Consider the following 19,092-nt stretch of genomic DNA (forward strand, 5'->3'; position numbering starts at 1 on the left):
ACGACCTCTGATTCGCGGCTGGCAAAAAGCTACACCAAATTGAGCCCCTACTTGCAGCTTACATTTTCAGGTTCTTCTTTCCTGCCCCGAGTATATTCCCCAACTGGTAATATCACGCGCCCCCTAATTACTAGGTACAAATAAGCTCTCAGGAGGGTTATAAACCGAACAGACCGAGCCACTGCGGACTTCAAAAAGCACCGACTATCGCTACCACCTGAGGACAATTGTAAACCTGCTCTAGCTCTCCTAGTTGACTAGAATCATGGATCATCACTTGGGCTTCATACACATCCATGTTTGAAACCAGTATAACATATTTGACCTTTATCTAAAGTACCCACTTGAATATATGCCTTCGTTAGATCCCAACTAGTGATAGACCCAAGACAGAACAACTTTGCCTTGATACTGCGGGGTAATACCTGCGAGGACAGCGAAGAGACAAGACTTTCATTTGGTCTTGGGATCTACTCCAGGAGCACACAAAATCGGTTTTTCGTCCAACAAAACGTAGTTTCAAACAACCCTAACCCGACCTTTTCTGCACATATATAGAGTATATCGCTATAACTCCGCCAGATCTCGAAATATGCAATACCTCGCTATCACAGTCATAATCCGAATGAGACTACGGTCTACCGAAGAAGAAAACAAACATGTAGTAAGGCTATAAGTCCCACCACTGGTATATACACGTGTCCCACGGACATTCCGAAGCTTGGTGGTTGTAATTCAAATATTTAAACCCCGATACAAAGCAATGATGCATCTTTGGCAAGCCCGTCAATCCATGAATCCCGTATGAGCGCTACCAAAGTGCTGTATCCAAACTAACAAGGCATCTATACATGTAGCCAATACCTCTTCGAGGAGCATACATTGCTGGCTAGTGCCTCACTCAAGCTTGAAATAATGTCCTATCACACTTACTTTCTATAGTGGCCGACGCCATTAACAGCTTAGTGTATATAGAACTGCGAATTCCGCTCTTTACATCTGTTTTTCCCAGACTTTTGTCCGGTCACTCGTCTATTTTTAGTACGAGTGACCGCCCATGACCCAAAACCCAAAACCCGAAAAGACCAACCAAGGCCCCCGCGCACGCCGAAGAGCCCCCCCGTAGCCCGGAGCGCTAAACCTGGCACTCGTGGCGGCGTGGTGTCGAGAACATTGCGACAGACCGGGCATAAAGTCCCTAGCAACGGGTAGATGTGCACTTTAGTGACGGTTATGCGCTGTCTGAACCCAACTTTTCTCCCCATGACGCACAGAAGGTAGCTCCTTCCAGTTCACATACGCCCATAAACTACGTATAGAGGGTTTCGGATTTGCTACGGGTCTTTATTTACCCTGCAGGGTAAAAAAATATGTTCTTGAATTATTTGGTTTTTTAAGCTGGGTGGGGTGGAGTTTTGGGGGTATTGTGGAAACCGCTGGCCGAGAACCTTGACCCAAAATAAGCCCGTTGGAGACGTAGGACGTGACTGGGGGTGGGGTTGCTATCGGTAATAGAGAGCCTATGGGGTAATGTGGAAAGGATCGAAAGTAGAGGTAGAAGCTGGTTTTGTATAGAATCCGTGTAAGCTAGCCGAGAGTCAGTCAATAGCGCAAAAACTTACATATATCATTGCCAGAAAGCTATTCAACTAATTAATCGGTCAAAGTCTACGATATAGCCATGGATTACTCTTTTATATACAAGGACGCACCCCCCATGTAGTATATGAAAACCCAGTCGTCGTTTACTTAAAAATAGTTATTAATGGGTACAATGTAAAACCGAACAATGTATGGGAGGAACTCGTCTTTTTCGATGTTCTTTAGCTAACGTTTTCAGAGTAATATTACAGTATTACGATATGTCTGCGGCCAAGTTGGGGAGATGTACCCGAGGCTGCGCACAGCCCAGGATCATGTATTATCACTCGAAGTCTTGCGATATTTCGTCTTGGAGCAGGCCGTTATCGCAGGTCAAGCCTCGTGATCGGGCTCGAGTCTCATACTATAATTGAAACGGCGGCTGGAGGGAGTTACAGCAGTGTGAACATCGTATCAAGAATGAGTTTTAGTACTACATCATTTTTATGGTCGCCAGAGCCAAAAGGTATTTCTCATGAGACGAGACGCCATGCCAAAGGGTCTTGTCTTAAACTCTTGCCAAAAAGCCTAGAGTCGGATATCTTTAGCCTCGAGACCAGCGAAGCTAAAGTGACACCATGAATATCAGTATGTAAATCATCAGTGGTATGCCTCAACCCACAGCTGTCCAACAGGAGTTAGTTATCAACTCTCAAGCACTTTTGCGAGTCACTCAGAAATTCTAGCGGACGGTCACCGGACTCTTTGGAGACTAGGAATAGTTGAAGATTTCTTTATTCAAAGATTGATGTCAGGTCTTGGCTCATGGCTACTCACTCGGCTTTCTAAGCCTGTCTCGGGGCGAGACGGGAAGTTACCGGCCCACTTGTTTCATAAGATAAGACTGGGCCCTCATCTCGACTCTAACTGTGTTGTGGAGAACCCTAGTTAAAACCCCAAACCTAAAGGGGTCAAAAGAACCAAACCAAACTCACGCCTTTCATGGAAACCTATGATCCAGCTAACTGGAGAAAGGGGGGGTTGTAAACCTTCTACCGATGAAGGGTAGAGGGAATGAGGGGTAAAAAGGAACAGGGTCAGTAACATAGGAACAGGAAGAAGCTAATATGCGCAGAGAGCCGTCATGGAATAAAGCAGTTCGAAACCAAAATGGGACAGGGAGAGACTCAAAAGGATAGAGAAAGCCAAAAAGGAATATACGGAGAGCCAGCAGGAACCAACCAGAGGTGAAGAGTCAAAAGGACCAACAGGAGCCAAAATAACAGAGACCCGATAGGAGCAGAGAGTCAACAGGAATAGATTCCAGAAAGAGAGACAACGAGGTACAGAAGAAGGAAACAAAAAAGGAATAGAAGGAAAGCCGGTAGGAATCTACCGAGATAGAGCGCCAAAAAGGGGCAGCTGGAGCCACAAAAGAACAATGAGAGCCAAAGGAAACACAGGAAGCTATAGCTGCATGCAGAGGAAGCCAAAAGGGAATGGATATCCGGAATGAACAGAGAGAGAGAGAGAGCCCGCTGGAACAGGAAGAGAGCCGAAAGGTAACAGAGAGAGGCAATAAAGAACAACAAGGGAGCCAAAAGGAACAGAGGGGACATAAAAGGAACAGCGGAGACCTAAAAGGAACAAACGCGACCTTGGACCCTCAGCATAACCCAGAGTCCAAGAGTCGAAGGGGGCGGACACAACTACATGTAGATGAGTACATGTAGGCAGGTCAAAGTCTCTCTCACTTGATAATGGTAGCTTGGAGGGGCAGGCCGGGTTCCGATTGGCGGATATAGGGGCAGCCTCGTTGAAGCTTTTTAGAGGGAGGGACACGATAGGCAGCGACAGAGTGAACGATAGAGGAAGAAGTTATTGGTGGTTTGTGCGCATTGTGTTTGTTCGTTGTGTTGTGCGGCCCTCCAGGGTAACTGCATACAACGGACTTGTCACCAGATAGCAGATGTCAAAATCCATCCGAATCATAACGCACCCACCAGCGTCCCACAACACAACCTCGACCCTGCCGTACGTACCGGTAGCCACATGTACCGCACACGCCACCGCCCAAGCCAAATTAGCCTAACCACACACCGTCTCACCGCCCGAGTGATACCTCATGACCGACGTTCCAAAAAGGAGTATGAACTACAACTATCGCCATCGCTCGAAAAAGCGGCCAGTCTTTATTATAGCGTACATGTAGCAACTGATGGTCTCCGCGCCTAATATTAGCAAAAGATAAGTGGGGCCAGTACACACCTCCACCTCTCATGATCAAAGCGTATATAGCTCATCCCAAGAATCCGCGCGCGACAAGTGCACACATGACTTACTTACTTCTACCAGCCAGCTGATATGCTAGAAAAGCTACATAGACACAGACAATGCGTAAATTGGCAGGTAAAACACACAAAGGAATTAATAGGGTTCGAAAAGAGATCATATATATACCGAGAGTTCGATTTACAGGAGTTTGGGGGCTAGTGGGTGCAGGGGCAAAAACGTTCGTCCTGGATTTAATCCACCTCGTATCTTGTGTGGAAGACACCCGGAGAGGAAAGGTTACATGCAGAACCCTACAATCCCCTCCAGCACATATAGTTATCCCGGGCTCCGTAGCATAGTGGCGTATACCCTCGAAAGGAAACAAGTATTTACGACAGCGAGGCCGGCCGCGGCGCGCGATTCCCGCTACGGAGAACCGATTTTTTTTTATTTTCTTTTTATTATTTATACCTCCAGCTTTTGAAGAGTAGAATTAAAGAGTAGGTATGTAGCTAGGTTCTTCCCAATACCCTGCGACTAGCGTTGGCTTATACACTAACTACCACGCGCCTACATATAACTAGATGCACGGAGCTTATATGCGTACTATCTAACTCTTACTCTATAACAACAACAGAAGCCTCCGTAGTGTAGCAAATTCCAGAGTAACCGTATTTGCATCAGCAGCTATCACTCGGCGCCAAGCCACCCACTCCACCCGCAACTTGCAATGATCACGGCACCATGGCTACATGTAACCAACGGCCACGCCAAGTACGCAACGGACGGGTGGACCACAGATGATATGGTCATACAGAAGAAAAAAGCTAGCAGAATACATGTAGATACATAACTGTGACAAAATACATGGTTCCGTCCCGTGCAGTCACGAGTATATCATATTGGCTAGATATGAGCAGGTCGGCCCAATATTGCGATTGCCCAACTGGCTGTTACGTTCTATTGACAAATAGTTACCTTATTCACCAAACCAATGGTCCATTGGCATAGGGCCAATAATAAGCGTTTGCGACTACTTAGGACTGGACGGAACATATACAGTTATACATAGAATACACACGGGTGGTATCCGCGCGCTATCAGTTACAATATGGCCCTTGAGAAAGTTACATGCATGCACGATAGATATATATAACAATGAGACCTGAAAACAACTTGAAGTCTGTGTTGAGTAATGACGCTGCTAGCTAGTATCCTAACTAGCTAATGAAACGAAAACGAATGAATGAATGGTAGGTATCGAGCTACTCATGCATGAGCCATGGCTGCTGCTACTTCTGCTACCAATAAAAAATAAGAGGTTTTAAAAAAAATGGAATAAAAAAAAATATAAAAAAAAAAGGAAAAAGCCAATTCCCCCCAAACTCCCCTCAAATCCACAACTTTTTTTTCTTTCTTCCCCCATAATAATAACAGAAACGTGGGGTAAGGTGTGTGTGAGGGTACACACATCAAGCCGCCTCGCCCTCAACCTCACTCTCCGCGCCGGCACCCCCCACCCCCTGCCCTTCTTCCTCCCAAACAGCCCCTTCTCCCCCTCCTCCTTCTTCCTCCCGCCCCCACCCCACCACACCAAAGAACCCCCCCTCCCTCTCCCTCTCCCCCTCCTCCTTCCTCCCGAAGAACCCCCCGCCCCCTTCCCACCCCACGGCAACGGGCTCCCACTCCCAGCAAACCCCTCCTCCTCCTGCACCCCCCGCCTCCTTCCTCCTCACCATCCTTCTTACGCCCGAAAAACCCACCCTCCTTCTTCCAATTCGGCAGATTAAACTTCCCCGTCGACCCCTTCCGGCTCAGCGCCCCCAGCCGCCCAAGCAGTGACGACTCCTTCGCTACCACTACACCGCCACCCTCTGACATGTCCGTCCCCACGCTGCGCAGCGAGTCTTTCGACCGCGCTGCGTCCGGCGCGGCACGCGCTTCGAACGTCGGCGCCGCGGGGTTCAGCCGTGGCGCTGCGGGCGCCGGCTGTGGCGAGTACCAGCTACTCTGCCCCCTCCTCCCGCTGCCACTCCCGACGCACTCGCCGGCGAGATGGGGCGGGAGGATGATGAGGGCGGATACTCGCTCCACGACGCCAGCAAGCTCGACCGGTTCCTCGGCACATTCATCTCCTGCGCGGTGGGCCAGCCGAAGGCCGCCGAGACGTCGGACCCCGGGATGGGCAGTGGCAGCGTGTTGTTGTTGACGTCGAACGACGCGATGGACGACGGGCGCGAGTCGAAGAGGCGCGCGGGCTCGATGGGGTCGAACGAGGGGTTGAACGGGTTGAAGGCCGTGCGGCGGCCAGAGTGCTCGCTGTTTGTGCGTTCGAGCCCCACGGGTGCGGGGGCGGTGGCGGTAGGGAGGGGCCCTTTCTTGAAGCGCGCAAAGTCCCAGGTGCTGCCGTGGGAGCCGCTGCGGCGGCGGGTGCCGATGGGGTCTAGGCCGATGCCGACGGGGGCGTCGTGAGATTTGGGGACGCTACGGGATTCGGCGGTGGTGAGGGTGCCGAGGAGGGGGCCCTCGAGGGGGATGGTCTTACCGCGCTGGCGGTTGAAGGAGTTTGAGAAGAGCTTTACGAAGCGGCGCCCGCCCGAGACGGACTCGGGCGGGTTTGTGGACGGCGTTTCGGGCAGGTGTGGGAAGAGGGGGATGTGGTTGAAGCTGCTGCCGGGCGAGGATATGTGCGTTGAGGCTGAGCCTGAGGATTGCGGAGAGGCGGTGGTGAGGCCGAGGCCGTCGAGGTTGGGGTTGCGGTCTTCGAGGTGCGGGGAGCTGGCTTTGGGGCTTGGGGGAGAGTCTTCGAATGAGAAGAGATTGGACGGGAGGAGGGAGTTTGCGGTGGGCGACATGGGCGCGCCCCCGGTGATGCGTTCGAGCTCCATGGAGGCGGACATGGGGTCGTCGCCTTGGTCGGTCGGGGCGGCGCCGTTGGCAATGTTGAAGAACGGGCTGGGCATGAGGGCCGTGGAGAAGGCGTTCCCCATGGGGCGCTGCAGATGCAGGCTGTTGACCGACTGAGTGTCGGAGAAGATCTGCTCCTGCGATGGGAAGGAGTTGGTGGAGCCGGAGAGCGTGTGTGTTCTGGACTTGCGGTTCCGGTGGCGGCGCTGCTTGGTCTTCTTCTGCGGGACGGTGTCGCTCTGGCTCCCTCTGCGGCTTTGCGACGACAGGAGATGTTCCTTGGAGCGCATGTAGTCAATCTCCGCCTGTGGGCTGTCAGTAATGATCGGATTGCAGGAAAGCATGGGAGGATGAGGGTGACTGACCGCCTGGTAGCTGTTGTAGACATTGACATATCTCGTCTCCAGCTTTCTCTGGCGCACCTTCCATTCCCGCTCTTCTCTCTCGTCTTCTGCGATCCTGACGCTCTCCTTCTCGTCCTCAACCTTCCACTGCTCTCTCCGCGCCTCGGCAGCCTTGATGGCGCCAATCAGAGACCTGATCTCCTCCTCCATCTCCACAATGTTCTTCTGCAGCACCTTCATCTCCTCCCCGAGTTCCTTCTCCCTCTTCAGCGCATTCTTCCGCGCCTCCTCCGCCTCCTTTTCAACAGCACCGACCTTCTCGACCGCTGCCGCCCTCTCCTCATCCCACCGCGCAGAGTCATCGCGCATCCTCCGGATCTCCTCCTCCTTGGCCCGCAGCGCCTTATCCGTCTTACTCCTCAGCGCCTCTGCCGCCCGCTTCACCTCCTCCAGCGAGCGCGTCTCACTGCGGAGCTTCTGGCGACTAAGATCCTCCTCATTCTTCTTCTCCTTGAGCAAGTCCAGCTCCGACCTCAGCACCGCCTCAGCACTCTTAAACTCCTCCTCCGTATGCGCCAACTGCGCATCCACATCGTCCGTATCCCTGCGCACCGCCTCCAGCGCGGCCGTCAGCGTCTCCACCGAGTGCTGCTCCTCCGCCGTCGCCGCGCCCTGGCCCTGCTGCTGCTGCTCCGCCGCGGCGGGCGAGTTCCTGCGCTGGTCGGCCGACCCCTTCCCGACGCGGCGGTGGTGGTGGTGGTGGGTGTGCTGCGGCTGCTGGTGCTGCTGCTGCGGCTCGACGTGGTGCGAGTGGATGCTAGGCAGGTCCTCGGAGGAGTCGGTCTTGGGGCCCACCGACGACTCGGCCGATGACGACGAGAGCGACTTGCGCCGCGTGCGCAGGCGGATCAGTTGGCCGGGGGCTTGGAAGTTGTGCGCGTTGGCGGCGATGACGCGCACGTTGTAGAGGTTGTCGGGGTTGAGGCCTGTGACGGTTACGCTGGTCTCGCCGCGCTTCTCGGATTCGCCGACTGTGTGGTGGGAGGGGGGGCTTGTTAGTGTATGTTGTTATTGCCTTGGACTGCGGGTGAATTGGAGAGGGGGGAGAATTGCGGGGCGGCGGCTAACCGTTGATTCCATTGATCTGGATAATGTGCTTCGCCACAGACCCCGCCTTCTCGGGAAGGCTCCAGTGCAGCGTGATTGTGTCTGCGGCGACGCCGTGCAACGAGACACGCGGCGGAGCGGGCAGATCGAGACCTAGAAGCTTCACGAGGGTCGGTATCGGGATCTTGAGCAGCGTCGATGCTCTATAGCACATCCTGTTTGGGGTCAGTTTGGTGCCATTGCGGGTAGCGTGTGGGGGAGGGGTGCGGAGTGTGGGGTGTGTATGTATGTGTTTGTGTGCGTGCGTCTGTGTGAATGGCTTACCATGCCAGAGCGACAATTGTGCCAATGATGACGAGAACCATCACGACGTGCTAATGATTGCGTAGTTGCTACTACTGCTGCTGCTCCGTGATGAACTTGATCGATGGTCCACGGTGGGTGATGTCGTCTAGGAGGAGGAGGGCAGAGAGAGAGCGAGAGAGACTTCACGACCTACTCAGGGTCTGGTGTGTGTGAGGCGAGTGAGGTGAAGGGTGTGAAGTGTGGAGTGAGTGGATGAGTGAGTGAGTGAGTGAGTGAGTGTGTGTGTGTCAGGTAACATAAAACTTTATTTTAGTGTTGCCGAGCGAGCACGCATGAAGAAGTCAACAAGTTACAACTAGGAAAAAAAGACGATTGCGGTGCCGGCGGGGGCTTAGTCACGCAGCACAGCGAGGATTACGTGATCCGACTTGAGCCCCTGCGATAGGACGGAGGGTTAGCGGTGCCTGTGGAGTCTGGAGAGAGGAAGGGCATAACTTACAGACGGTGGGTGCCTGCACGTGGTCGGGGGCTCTGCACCAGGAGAGAAGGTACTTCCATCTGGATTGCTGTCACGGCTCCACTCTAGAGTAGAATGCTCATCATGTAGCTCTAAAGACCGGGAAAGGGCCAATTGATAACCCCAACGTTGGACAGAGACCAATTGATAAAGAACGAGTCTGGCGACTCGATAACGATAGCAAACACGCCTGGGTTCGGCTCACGACTCGCAGAGATTTCTACCCTCATCTGTCCGTGTCGCACCGGTGTTACGAAGCACATTTAAGGTTCGTGTCTTGGCATATTGGTCTCTCTCGCTGCTCTGCTCTGCTCCAGCTTTGGAATGGAATACTTACATGTATGCAGACAGATGTTGTGCTGGCACGCAAGTTACGTGGCTAGCGAGCGAGCAAGCAGTAGGAGGAAGGAGGCTGGAACGATGCTCTCTTGCGCGCACCGATCTGGAGATATCAAGACTCTGCTTTAGAACATGTATGTATGCGCTTCTCTGGAGTAGCCATCGTTTACTCTGGCGTAGACACTTAACTCGGGGTCGCGACACGGCGTTTCTGAGCAACAGGGGAACTAGGTAGAGTACATGTAGGTGAGATATCTACAGTAACATCTGTGTCTAAATAGCTGATTGGCCTGAATTCGTAGTACTCTCTACAATAATACAGTAATGTAGAGAGAGAGAGTATCACGCCCGTGATCCCCACAAGCAGATACATAGCACAATTCAATGGTCCCGTGAGCGCAACTCCCCCCTTCAACGCCAACCTAGGTATCCCAGGGTTAGGGATCCACGCACTCTACCCTACCCACCCACTAGCCCGATAACCCGTAGGTAGAGCACGCACGGAGGACTCTCGGACACCCACAAACCACAAACTCAAGTGTTCGGGCTGCAATTTCCACTACTCTACTATATCGGCACAAGCTCTTCCGAGTTGCTCCCGGCTGTTATTGTGGGGGGCGTGAAAGGTATCGCCGAGTGATGGGATGTGATTCAATTCGATCTGGGCGGGTGGCTGAAACAAGTTGCGACCGATACGCCGGTATGTAGGTACTGCTACGGGCACAATCGATGGTTTGGATAAGACGATTGATTCCCAGAGGTAAATGCTTAATTAAATCATCTCCTATTGCATTCACTGGTAACGAATCCTCTGCTCTATATACTGATCTACTGATCTGCCTACATACCCCATAATTAAACTTGTCATATCCACTGGGGGGCCATCCAAACGACCTTTGTGAATCCCCCCACGAGGGGGCAGGCTACAGTAATATTGTCCATAACCTACTATTTAACAGCAAGCAAGCAAGCAGGCCAATACTTACGCCAAGCCCCCAGTCCATCCTAAATTACATACAAACCCAGAACCCTTACCCACCAGACACACACACACACAAAAACAACGTGTGGGGAACACCCCAGCTCGACCGACAAATATTTGCTTTTTTATGAGTTTGCATCGTCTACAAACCCTCACGAGATTTCTTCCTTTCTTCTAGACGTGGAGTTATGCAGCTAGCTAGCTAGCGTCCAATTCGGGCCTGAGAGCACAAAACAGGATTCTTCCAGAAGGCCCTTCTTCTTCCCGTCCGTCGTTCGGTCGTCGTCGTCGTTGTGGATGGAGCTAGCTAGCTAGCGCTCACGGAGAACCAAGATGCAGCCCAACAGCCTGTGTTCCTTGATTTCATCCAGCGCCGCCGGAGAATTTGAAGGGCAGGCAGGCAGGCAGGCACAGCGGCGGCGGCGCGGCGGCGGCGCGGCGGGCTAGAGTAAAAGTAAAAGGTTGCCCTGCGGTGCGATTCGAAACTCTGACATCAATTAACGACCGGAGGAAGGGAAGTGTGATGTGATGAGTGTGATGAGGAGGAGAAGGAGGAGGCTCACACACAAAGCAAAAAGTGAAGAAGCGAAACAAAGCAAAACAAAATCTCAACAACCAGATCAGGTGGGCGACGCCTCTCTCTTCGGTCGAGACTCGAGACTCCCCCAACCAAAACCGGGTTTTTGTTTTTTGTTTTGATTCGCCGGAAAGTTTTTTTTTCCCCTTCTCCTTTGGCGGGGGAAAAAAGAAATAGATGGTTAGAGGATATATCATCATCATCATTCATCATTCATCTACTGATTGGTTGGCTGCAATCGTCTGACCAGATTGGAACTTTTTTTTTTTTTTCGTAACTACTCTTGCATCATTTCGCAATGCGCACTTTTGCTTTACCCGAATTTGCGGGCGGAAAAAAAAATAACTTCTCAGAATCTAAAAAGTTACTCGACCGATGGGCCAGCTGAAGAAGAGATGGGGAGCCGCAATGTACCGCCTTGCAGCTGGGGGGGGGGGGGGGTGTGGATGACTGTCTGTCTGCCTCTGCCTATATAGATGGCAATGAGTAAGAAGGAAAAAAAAAAGTTTGTTGGGGCCCGGCAGTAAAAGGGCCTTTTTTTTTTTTACCTGGCGACAAGATAGACTGGAGGAGGGAGGGGGGACCTTTGGGTTTGGAGATGGGTAACGTATCACACAGCCAGTCAGCCCAAGATTCCCGACAACCCAACGTAAACCCACCCACTGGCACCACCCCACCACCCAACAAGCCACAAGGGGGGAGGATGAGGATGAGAAAAGCCGTTTCACCAAAAACAGTTTTGTGGGGGAGAGGGGGGGGGGGGGGATTTTCTTTGGGGTAGGTAGCATATCAGGCATGTTGTTGTTGTTAGGCTGTCACAAGCATTTCGTTGTGCTGCTCTCGGACGTCGGGCTTCCGTGAGAGAGAGTGATGGTTTTGGCTGTTCATTATTCTGCTTGCCCAGGTTTGTCTTAGGTTCGGATCTCCTCAACAAGAAATAACTGCTCAACATCCGGGGCAGGTTACGCAGTGGCCGTTGCGAAAGGGCGGACAGGGCAGGGCAGGGCAGGGCAGGCAGGGACTGCATACATACATGTACTGTAGACTACACTAAGGCTACGGCACTACCGCTAGGTTACGTCCATGATGTAGTGTGTAGTGTACTTGCTGGATATCACAACCCCTAGTTGTTACTCTCCAACAAGGTCCATGTCTGGATGTCTGATGTACTAGGTACACCTACTTAGAGTGCTCTCCTGCACGCATGTGGTTGGGTTATTTACCTATCTCCCCCCCCCCATATCCTCCCTCCTCCACATACCGGGCCCTCCTTCCTCTCCACCACAACTACATACCTTCATATACTCACCACCACCCACTACTGCTTGCATTACCACCACAACCACCAACCACAACCACCTGCAGCTGCAACTCCCTCCGAACGATAGAGAAGAGAGCAGATAGATAGATAGAGAGTGTGAGATAGATAGAAGAGAAGAGAAGATACCTAGAGAGTGAGAAAGAAAAACCCTTGCCGGCAGCCCCCGTTCTACATACCTACTCAAAGCCCACATACATACAACATACCTCTCTCACCCCCCCCCCCCCACCACAATCACTTTACCCTATCTACATACTCTTGACACGCCTTGCAGCCCTTTCCCCTCCGTCCCTTTCCTTCCCAAACACGTACATACATAGAGACTACATACAAACAAAACAAGCATCGGCCAGCCACATCTGACAGCTTCTCCTCCTATCTATAGTACCCACCACACACACAGAGACACACACACTCACTCACCCACTGCGACCTGTCATAGAAATACTACACAACATCCCATCCCCCCTACCCAACTTTCTTTTCGCTCTCTCTCCCACTACCAATCCTTAATCCAGGACGACCGACTACAGTTTCTACAGTCTAAATTGACAGCCGGTCTTAAACTACTACTACTATGCAGTATGTCAGGAGTCTCAGTGGTTCGGTCTCAAAGACCTGGAATTCGATAAAGTACATTGCCTCCCCCGTAACCTTCTCACCAACCCCCCCCCCCCTCCTTCCCCTAGGAGCTCTAGTTGACAGGTTTTCCACCACAGTCCCGCTACACTAAGCGGTGCTATCGACGTGATTGTAGTCGAGCAGGAGAATGGTAACCCCCCCCTCTCCACTCCTCTCCCCCGGCTCCTTTGTGGGCCCCTCATGCTTACCATCGGAAAACCACATAGGCGACCTCGCATGCTCCCCGTTCCACGTACGCTTCGGTAAATTCTCGCTCCTACGGCCGTCCGAGAAAAAGGCGAGTGCCCTCTCCACTCCCCCCCCCCCCCCCAAAATCAGGAAGTCGAGGAAGGAAGGTCTGACTGTGTGTGAGAGCAGGTTGAGTTCCGCGTAAACGGCGTGAAAACCGACTACCCCATGAAGCTCGGCGACGGCGGCGAGGCCTTCTTCGTGTTCGAGACGAGCTATGCTGTGCCGGCGGATATGCAGACGTCGCCGCTGGTCTCGCCGTCGGCGAGTCCCCGCTCAATGGCCACTGTGCCCGATCCGACGACGTTACAGGAGCCCGACTACCTAAGTATCGGCGATGGCGCCGGCATGGACAAGGACTTTGAAGGAGCCCTGCCAATTAACCCCAGAAGGGCGCAGAGCGATCTCGGTATGTGATTTATGGGCGGCAGCGGCAGCGGCAACGGTGGGATAGTGGGGGAGAGAGTGTGTGTGGGTCGGGTTTGCTGATTTTGGTGAGACTTACCAGGAGGACTTACGCCACTGAGTTCGTCACCGGAGAACAACCGCCCCGCGAGCGGCGATTGGAGCGGCGCTGCGGTGCACCTGGAGCGGAGCGCATCGGAGGATATACTCCCGAGCAGCAATCGCCGGTACACGCTTTCCGGGAATGGCGGGGGTCCGGTGCGCACGCGGTCGCCGCCGCCGCTCGAGCACGCTGCAGCGGTCGAGCGGGCGTTGGCGCTGTCGCGAAAGCTGTCGATCAGTAATATCCCCACGCACATCACCGACAGGGGTGACGTCATGTTGGACATGAACGGGTACAACCTGGATCAGGAGGAGTCGCTGCAGGCTGAGATGATTGCGCGCAAGATTCTGGCCGAGGAGCTGGACGGCGACTATGACATTGGGTCACTGATTGCGGCCGACCGGAACGGGAACCTGTGGATCTACTCGAGCGAGGATGCAAAGGAGCAGGCGAGCCGTGAGGATGGCGGCATTTCGCACATGTACGAGGCCGTGTCTGATCAGGGATACTCGTCGGACGATGCAAAGAGCGATTCGTCCTCTGGGTATGGGAGCACGAGAATACAGAGATTGTCGACGCCGCCTTCGACACCCCCGCTGCCGGGGCAGGAGACTACCGATGACTCAGTGAAGAATTACGCAAAGACTCTGAGGCTCACATCGACGCAGCTCCAGAGCTTGAACTTGAAGCCGGGGGCGAATGAGATCAGTTTCAGTGTCAACAAGGCTACCTGTACTGCTTACATGTATGTCTGGAAGCACGATGTTCCGATCGTGATTTCAGACATTGATGGGACAATCACAAAGTGAACTTTCCCCCCCCCCCCCTCTTCCCCCGCGTTCCGATCAAGATTTTGGGAGTAAAAAATGCTTATCGTGGGTTGTAGATCTGATGCGCTGGGCCACGTCTTGACCATGATTGGCAGAGATTGGACGCACCTGGGAGTAGCGAAGCTCTATACCGACATTGCAGCAAACGGATACCATCTGCTTTATCTGACCAGTCGGGCTGTAGGGCAGGCAGACACCACGCGGAATTATCTTAACGGGATTGTACAGGATAAATACAAATTGCCAAAAGGACCGGTGATCATGAGCCCGGATCGGACGTTTTCCGCTTTGAGAAGGTGTGTAGATTTTTTTTTTGTTTCCCCGCTTGTTTACTTGTGCATCTCTGCATAATTGAAGGAATTTAACTTATTTTTTCGCAATCGTGCAGAGAGGTATATCTGCGCAAGCCCGAAGTGTTCAAGATGGCATGCCTGAGGGATATCTTGAATCTGTTTGGACAGAACCATAACCCATTTTATGCGGGTTTTGGAAACAGGCTTACGGATGCGCTGTCCTACCGTTCCGTCAAGATTCCCTCGACGAGGATCTTCACCATCAATTCGTATGCCGAGGTGTCACTGGACCTACTTACGCTCACAACGTACAAAAGCTCTTATGTAAACATGAGGGACCTTGTGGACCACTACTTCCCGCCCGTCGGGCTACTGAGCCAGGATGAGCAGTACACGGATTTCAACTACTGGCGCGAGACCATTCCCGATCCGGAGGACTTCTCGGACAGCGAAGAGGAAAACGACGATGATGACGAGGACGATGAAGAGGAGGAAGAGGAGGAGGAGGAAGAGGGTGAGATGGGCGAGAGCTACTACGAGTCCGAGCCCGGCATGGGCGAGAGCTACTACACAGAAAACGCAGAGGACGGCGACGGCGAAGAGGAATATGACGATGAAGAGGAAGCCGAAGCCGAAGCCGAGGTCGAGGTCAAAGCCGGGGCCGATAATGCCGAAGACGACGAGGAAGAGGGCGAGCTCGATGACGACGAGGACGTCAAGCTCGCGGATAACCATGTCGAGGACCAGGACGATGTGGAAAAGGCGAAGGAGCGGAAGTCCATTGCCTCCAAGATCCCCGGTCTGGGGCTTGGCAAGATTGGGCTCAAGATGGATATCGACCAGGGCAGGCTGCACCAGGCCGTTGAGTTCGTCGAGAAGGAGATGGGCGGCATTGCCGACGAGGTTGTCCGTGAGATCCAGGTGCTGACGGAGAAGAAGGAGGAGCCAAAGACGGAGGAGGAGAAGGAGCCGGCCGGGGAGGGCATCGGTATCTAATCGATGGGGGTATGAAGAGGAAGAAGACCAGTGACTTGTAATTTTTGTTTTAGCCCTGCGCCCCCCCCCCCCCCCCCCCCGGGGGACCTTCTCGTTTCTCCTTGTTGGAATGCTCTTTTTATTTTGGATTATGGGTGTTTTTGTTTTTTTGTGTTTGGAGTAAAATTCATTGGGTTGCATTATTCATTAGTATTTTTTCTTTCTCATTTACTCTCTCTCTCTCTCTCTTTTCTTATTGTTTTTTCCTTTCTTACTGTTTCTTTTTTTTTTTACAAATCATCATGAGTTGGTACATTGTATTTTATCTCGCCTGTTTTTTCTGCTGTCTGTCTGTTTTGGTTTGCATTGGGTGAGGAGTGGGGTGTTGTACATGTAGATACATCTTCTCTCCGTTCATATCGGTTCGTGGCGATGATGGTGGTTGGGTGGTTGGTTTGGAGGGGGGGGGGGGGTGGAACCCGTGTTTATTATAATTCGTTGTCCGTTATTGTTGTTAGGGGCAGCATAGCATCTGTACATGCGCCGTAGACATTTCCATTTGCATTTTCCAATTTTTCTATTTTTCTTTACCGTTTCTCTGTCAGCACTAGGGGAGGGAGGTACCGTTGCACAAAACCACAATACAATACAATACATACAAGAAATCTCTTCTCTCTCTCTCCCTCTTGATCAACCGGCGCGGAGAGACCATCCGGGCGGGTGGGCGGGCGGGACACGACCGCTCACTCGGATCACTGTTCCCCCGTGGCATGGCATGTGAAGTATGAAGTTGTGAACGTATGTAGTTACCCCCACTCGCACCCGTCGGGCTGACATGTGATTGCGGCATTGCAAGGGTGTGGGATAATCTGGGGAGCTGTGATTGGGGGCCGGCGGTGGGTGTGGTGATGTGGTTGCCGAGGAGGCGAGAGGGAGCGCGGGGTGTGGCTGGACCCAATCGAGTGGTGGGACGTGTAGATTAGATATCCATATCTATCTCCATGACGTTGTGCCCCCCCAGATCTGTCAAGACCGGTGAGCGGGATCGGCGAAAGGCTTCTTTCCTGATGATCCCCCCCCCTTTTCAGTGACAGGCATGCGCTGAGAAGGTATCCCGGTCCCGGTATCCTCGTGGTCCCGTTGCCGGTGGTTGTCGATCTTTCTGATTTTTTGGGGGGGGAGCTGGACTGGGCTGGTGATCCCGAGGGAGGATGATAGTGGCTTTGTGGGGGGCATGGGTGATGGTAATGACGTAGATATCGGTGATGGGGACGTTCTTTTTCTGATGGGATGGGTGGGGGATATTGGGTTGGGTTGGGGGACGTTGGGTGTGGCTGGGAGGTGGCCGGTGGGGTTGAGGATGTCGAGAATTGGCGTCATGGGGCGTCACTCGATATTGCTTTTCTTTTTCCTCGCTCCGGGGCTGGACTGGGTGCAGGCGTATGCTGCTGGGATATGGGTCGCTTGCGGGTAAACAGGCGTCTGCAGCTGGCTGTTGTTGACGCCGGGTTAATTCATGGGCGATCACTCGGCGGTGTGGTGATGTACATGTATCCAAGCAGTCACTAGTGAGAATGGGGATGGTAATAATAGGGATTGTCTAGGGAAATCACTGTTGTGATTCCACAGAGTTACTTGCTACTTACATGTCATTAATTAACGAATTATCAATCAATCAATACTTATGGGTCATGAAGTGTCACTCGGTTATGGATGTTTTGGGGGGGGGGGGTGGTGTCCCGGATTTTTGGTCAGGGGTGGATTGTGCATGTGGACCGTGCACAAATCATCCACACCTCAACCCCTATCCACGCGCTGCTATTAATTCAGTTGCCTTGGCTCTCGTACCACTTGTTGATTGTGGTCAGTCATTGCGGCGGTTTTGGATGTTAATAATTTTATTGTAACCTGTACTTTTGTATTAGAGGTAGTTTGTCCTCTATAAAGAGAGAGCTCTCTCCGTTGTTTCTGCTCATCAGTTTCATTACAATGCATTCTCCATGTTCTCGGTTCTTTACTTTGCTTCGCAAGTTAAGAGACAATCCCCTCTCTCTGCCACAACTCCATTTCTTACTATGGTTACAGGAGATATAACCAGAAATAACTTACGATAATTACCATTACTATTGTCCACCTCTAATTTATACCCTCCCACTTGCGTTTCCCACCCCTCACTCTCCTCTCCACCACCTCCTCCCCCACCCCATAAAACTCAGCACAAAACCCACACTCACCCGCTCCACACGGCCCATACCCCAACCTCCCCTCACAGTGTCCCGCCCCAAACCCCTCCAATACCCTCTCCCACGCGCACCACCCTCGTCGGGCAACAACGCCACCACCCCACCCCACCCCTTCTCCTGCGCCACCCCCCTCGCCGTCTTCCCCCGCCCATTCACAACTCGCCTCGCTGCCCCCCATCCCAACAACACTCGCACCGTTGCCACACCGCCACACCCCGCCGCCAGATGCAGCGCCGTGTCCCCCGCCCGGTCAACACAATCGATGTCCGCGCCCGCCGCCAGCAGCAGCTCACACGTCTCCGCCCTGTCCCCCGCCGCAGCGACGTGCAGTGCCTGTATGCCATTTTTATCCACAGCGTCAATAGCGGCGCCGCCCCGGAGAAGCTCGGTCGCGGCTACTATGTCGCCGTGGAGCGCGGCGAGGTGGAGTGCCGTGCGCCCACCACTACCGGTGCCAGCGGTCAGCGGTGTTGCGGAGGAGGAGGCAAAGCTGAACGCCGGGCCTGTGGTGGTTTTTGTGCCCTGTGGCACGGTGGCAGCTTAATTTAGCTTAGCTGCGCTGCGCTGGGTATCGCCGGGAGGAAGGAGTGTGGGGTGTATGGTGTGGTGGACTTACGAATGTGAAGAGACTCATGATGCTGCGGGTAGGTTATTCACCGGTGTTTGGCTATAGATCTGGGGATGCGCGGCGGTGGGTTTTCCGGCTTCTTTTTATCTATATGGGCGGGCACTATCTCCCCGGCCACCCCCAGGGGGTTTGGGAAGACGGCGAGTGATAGGCTGTGATCGAGCGGCGCTAGCCGTGTGCTACTGGGCTAGGGGTGGTGACTCATGGGTGATTCATAGTGGAGGATGGGATCCGAGTGGAACATCCATGGAACAATGAGGTACGGAGCTAATAATTACTATAGGATATGGTACGCGCGGGGAAGGCCGCGCTGTTCTCTGCTTTGGGGGTTGTATGGGGTTTTTTTAAACGAGTGCCTTTAATTAATATGCTAGTACAGAGGGGGGGGGGGGGCGCGGGGTGTTTATCTTTTTTTGATCGATGGCGTTTTGACACATGTCACGGGATATCGTGTCAGAGATTAACCACCTAGCTGTTCTGTTCCTTCGCG

The 19,092-nt window shown here is 53.0% G+C and overlaps 5 protein-coding genes across 5 annotated transcripts; 2 read left to right on the plus strand and 3 right to left on the minus strand.

Annotated features, from left to right (window-relative positions):
• Positions 1 to 5,327: 5,327 nt before the first annotated feature.
• LAJ45_04935 (uncharacterized protein) lies at positions 5,328 to 8,427 on the minus strand (the record flags this gene model as incomplete). The annotated part of the gene is made up of 5 exons (XM_046114511.1): positions 5,328 to 5,563; positions 5,619 to 5,831; positions 5,900 to 7,067; positions 7,128 to 8,137; positions 8,235 to 8,427. 5 exons carry the CDS (start codon positions 8,425 to 8,427, stop codon positions 5,328 to 5,330), a joined length of 2,820 nt encoding a protein of 939 aa, XP_045972060.1.
• Positions 8,428 to 8,627: 200 nt separating this feature from the next.
• Positions 8,628 to 9,504, plus strand: LAJ45_04936 (uncharacterized protein; the record flags this gene model as incomplete). Its single annotated transcript, XM_046114512.1, has 4 exons — positions 8,628 to 8,724; positions 9,021 to 9,067; positions 9,135 to 9,304; positions 9,384 to 9,504. The coding sequence occupies 4 exons, from the start codon at positions 8,628 to 8,630 to the stop codon at positions 9,502 to 9,504; spliced, it is 435 nt and encodes a 144-aa protein (XP_045972061.1).
• A 3,328-nt stretch (positions 9,505 to 12,832) lies between these two features.
• LAJ45_04937 (uncharacterized protein) lies at positions 12,833 to 15,752 on the plus strand (the record flags this gene model as incomplete). Its single annotated transcript, XM_046114513.1, has 7 exons — positions 12,833 to 12,888; positions 12,975 to 13,027; positions 13,104 to 13,174; positions 13,255 to 13,534; positions 13,634 to 14,438; positions 14,520 to 14,759; positions 14,852 to 15,752. 7 exons carry the CDS (start codon positions 12,833 to 12,835, stop codon positions 15,750 to 15,752), a joined length of 2,406 nt encoding a protein of 801 aa, XP_045972062.1.
• Positions 15,753 to 16,219: 467 nt separating this feature from the next.
• On the minus strand, positions 16,220 to 16,503 carry LAJ45_04938 (uncharacterized protein; the record flags this gene model as incomplete). The annotated part of the gene is made up of 2 exons (XM_046114514.1): positions 16,220 to 16,316; positions 16,391 to 16,503. The coding sequence occupies 2 exons, from the start codon at positions 16,501 to 16,503 to the stop codon at positions 16,220 to 16,222; spliced, it is 210 nt and encodes a 69-aa protein (XP_045972063.1).
• Positions 16,504 to 17,902: 1,399 nt separating this feature from the next.
• On the minus strand, positions 17,903 to 18,608 carry LAJ45_04939 (uncharacterized protein; the record flags this gene model as incomplete). Its single annotated transcript, XM_046114515.1, has 2 exons — positions 17,903 to 18,496; positions 18,591 to 18,608. The coding sequence occupies 2 exons, from the start codon at positions 18,606 to 18,608 to the stop codon at positions 17,903 to 17,905; spliced, it is 612 nt and encodes a 203-aa protein (XP_045972064.1).
• Between the last annotated feature and the right edge of the window lie 484 nt (positions 18,609 to 19,092).

The sequence above is a fragment of the Morchella importuna genome (assembly GCF_003444635.1).
Source record: "Morchella importuna strain M04M26 chromosome Unknown Morimp01GS013, whole genome shotgun sequence".
Lineage (NCBI taxonomy): Eukaryota > Fungi > Ascomycota > Pezizomycetes > Pezizales > Morchellaceae > Morchella > Morchella importuna.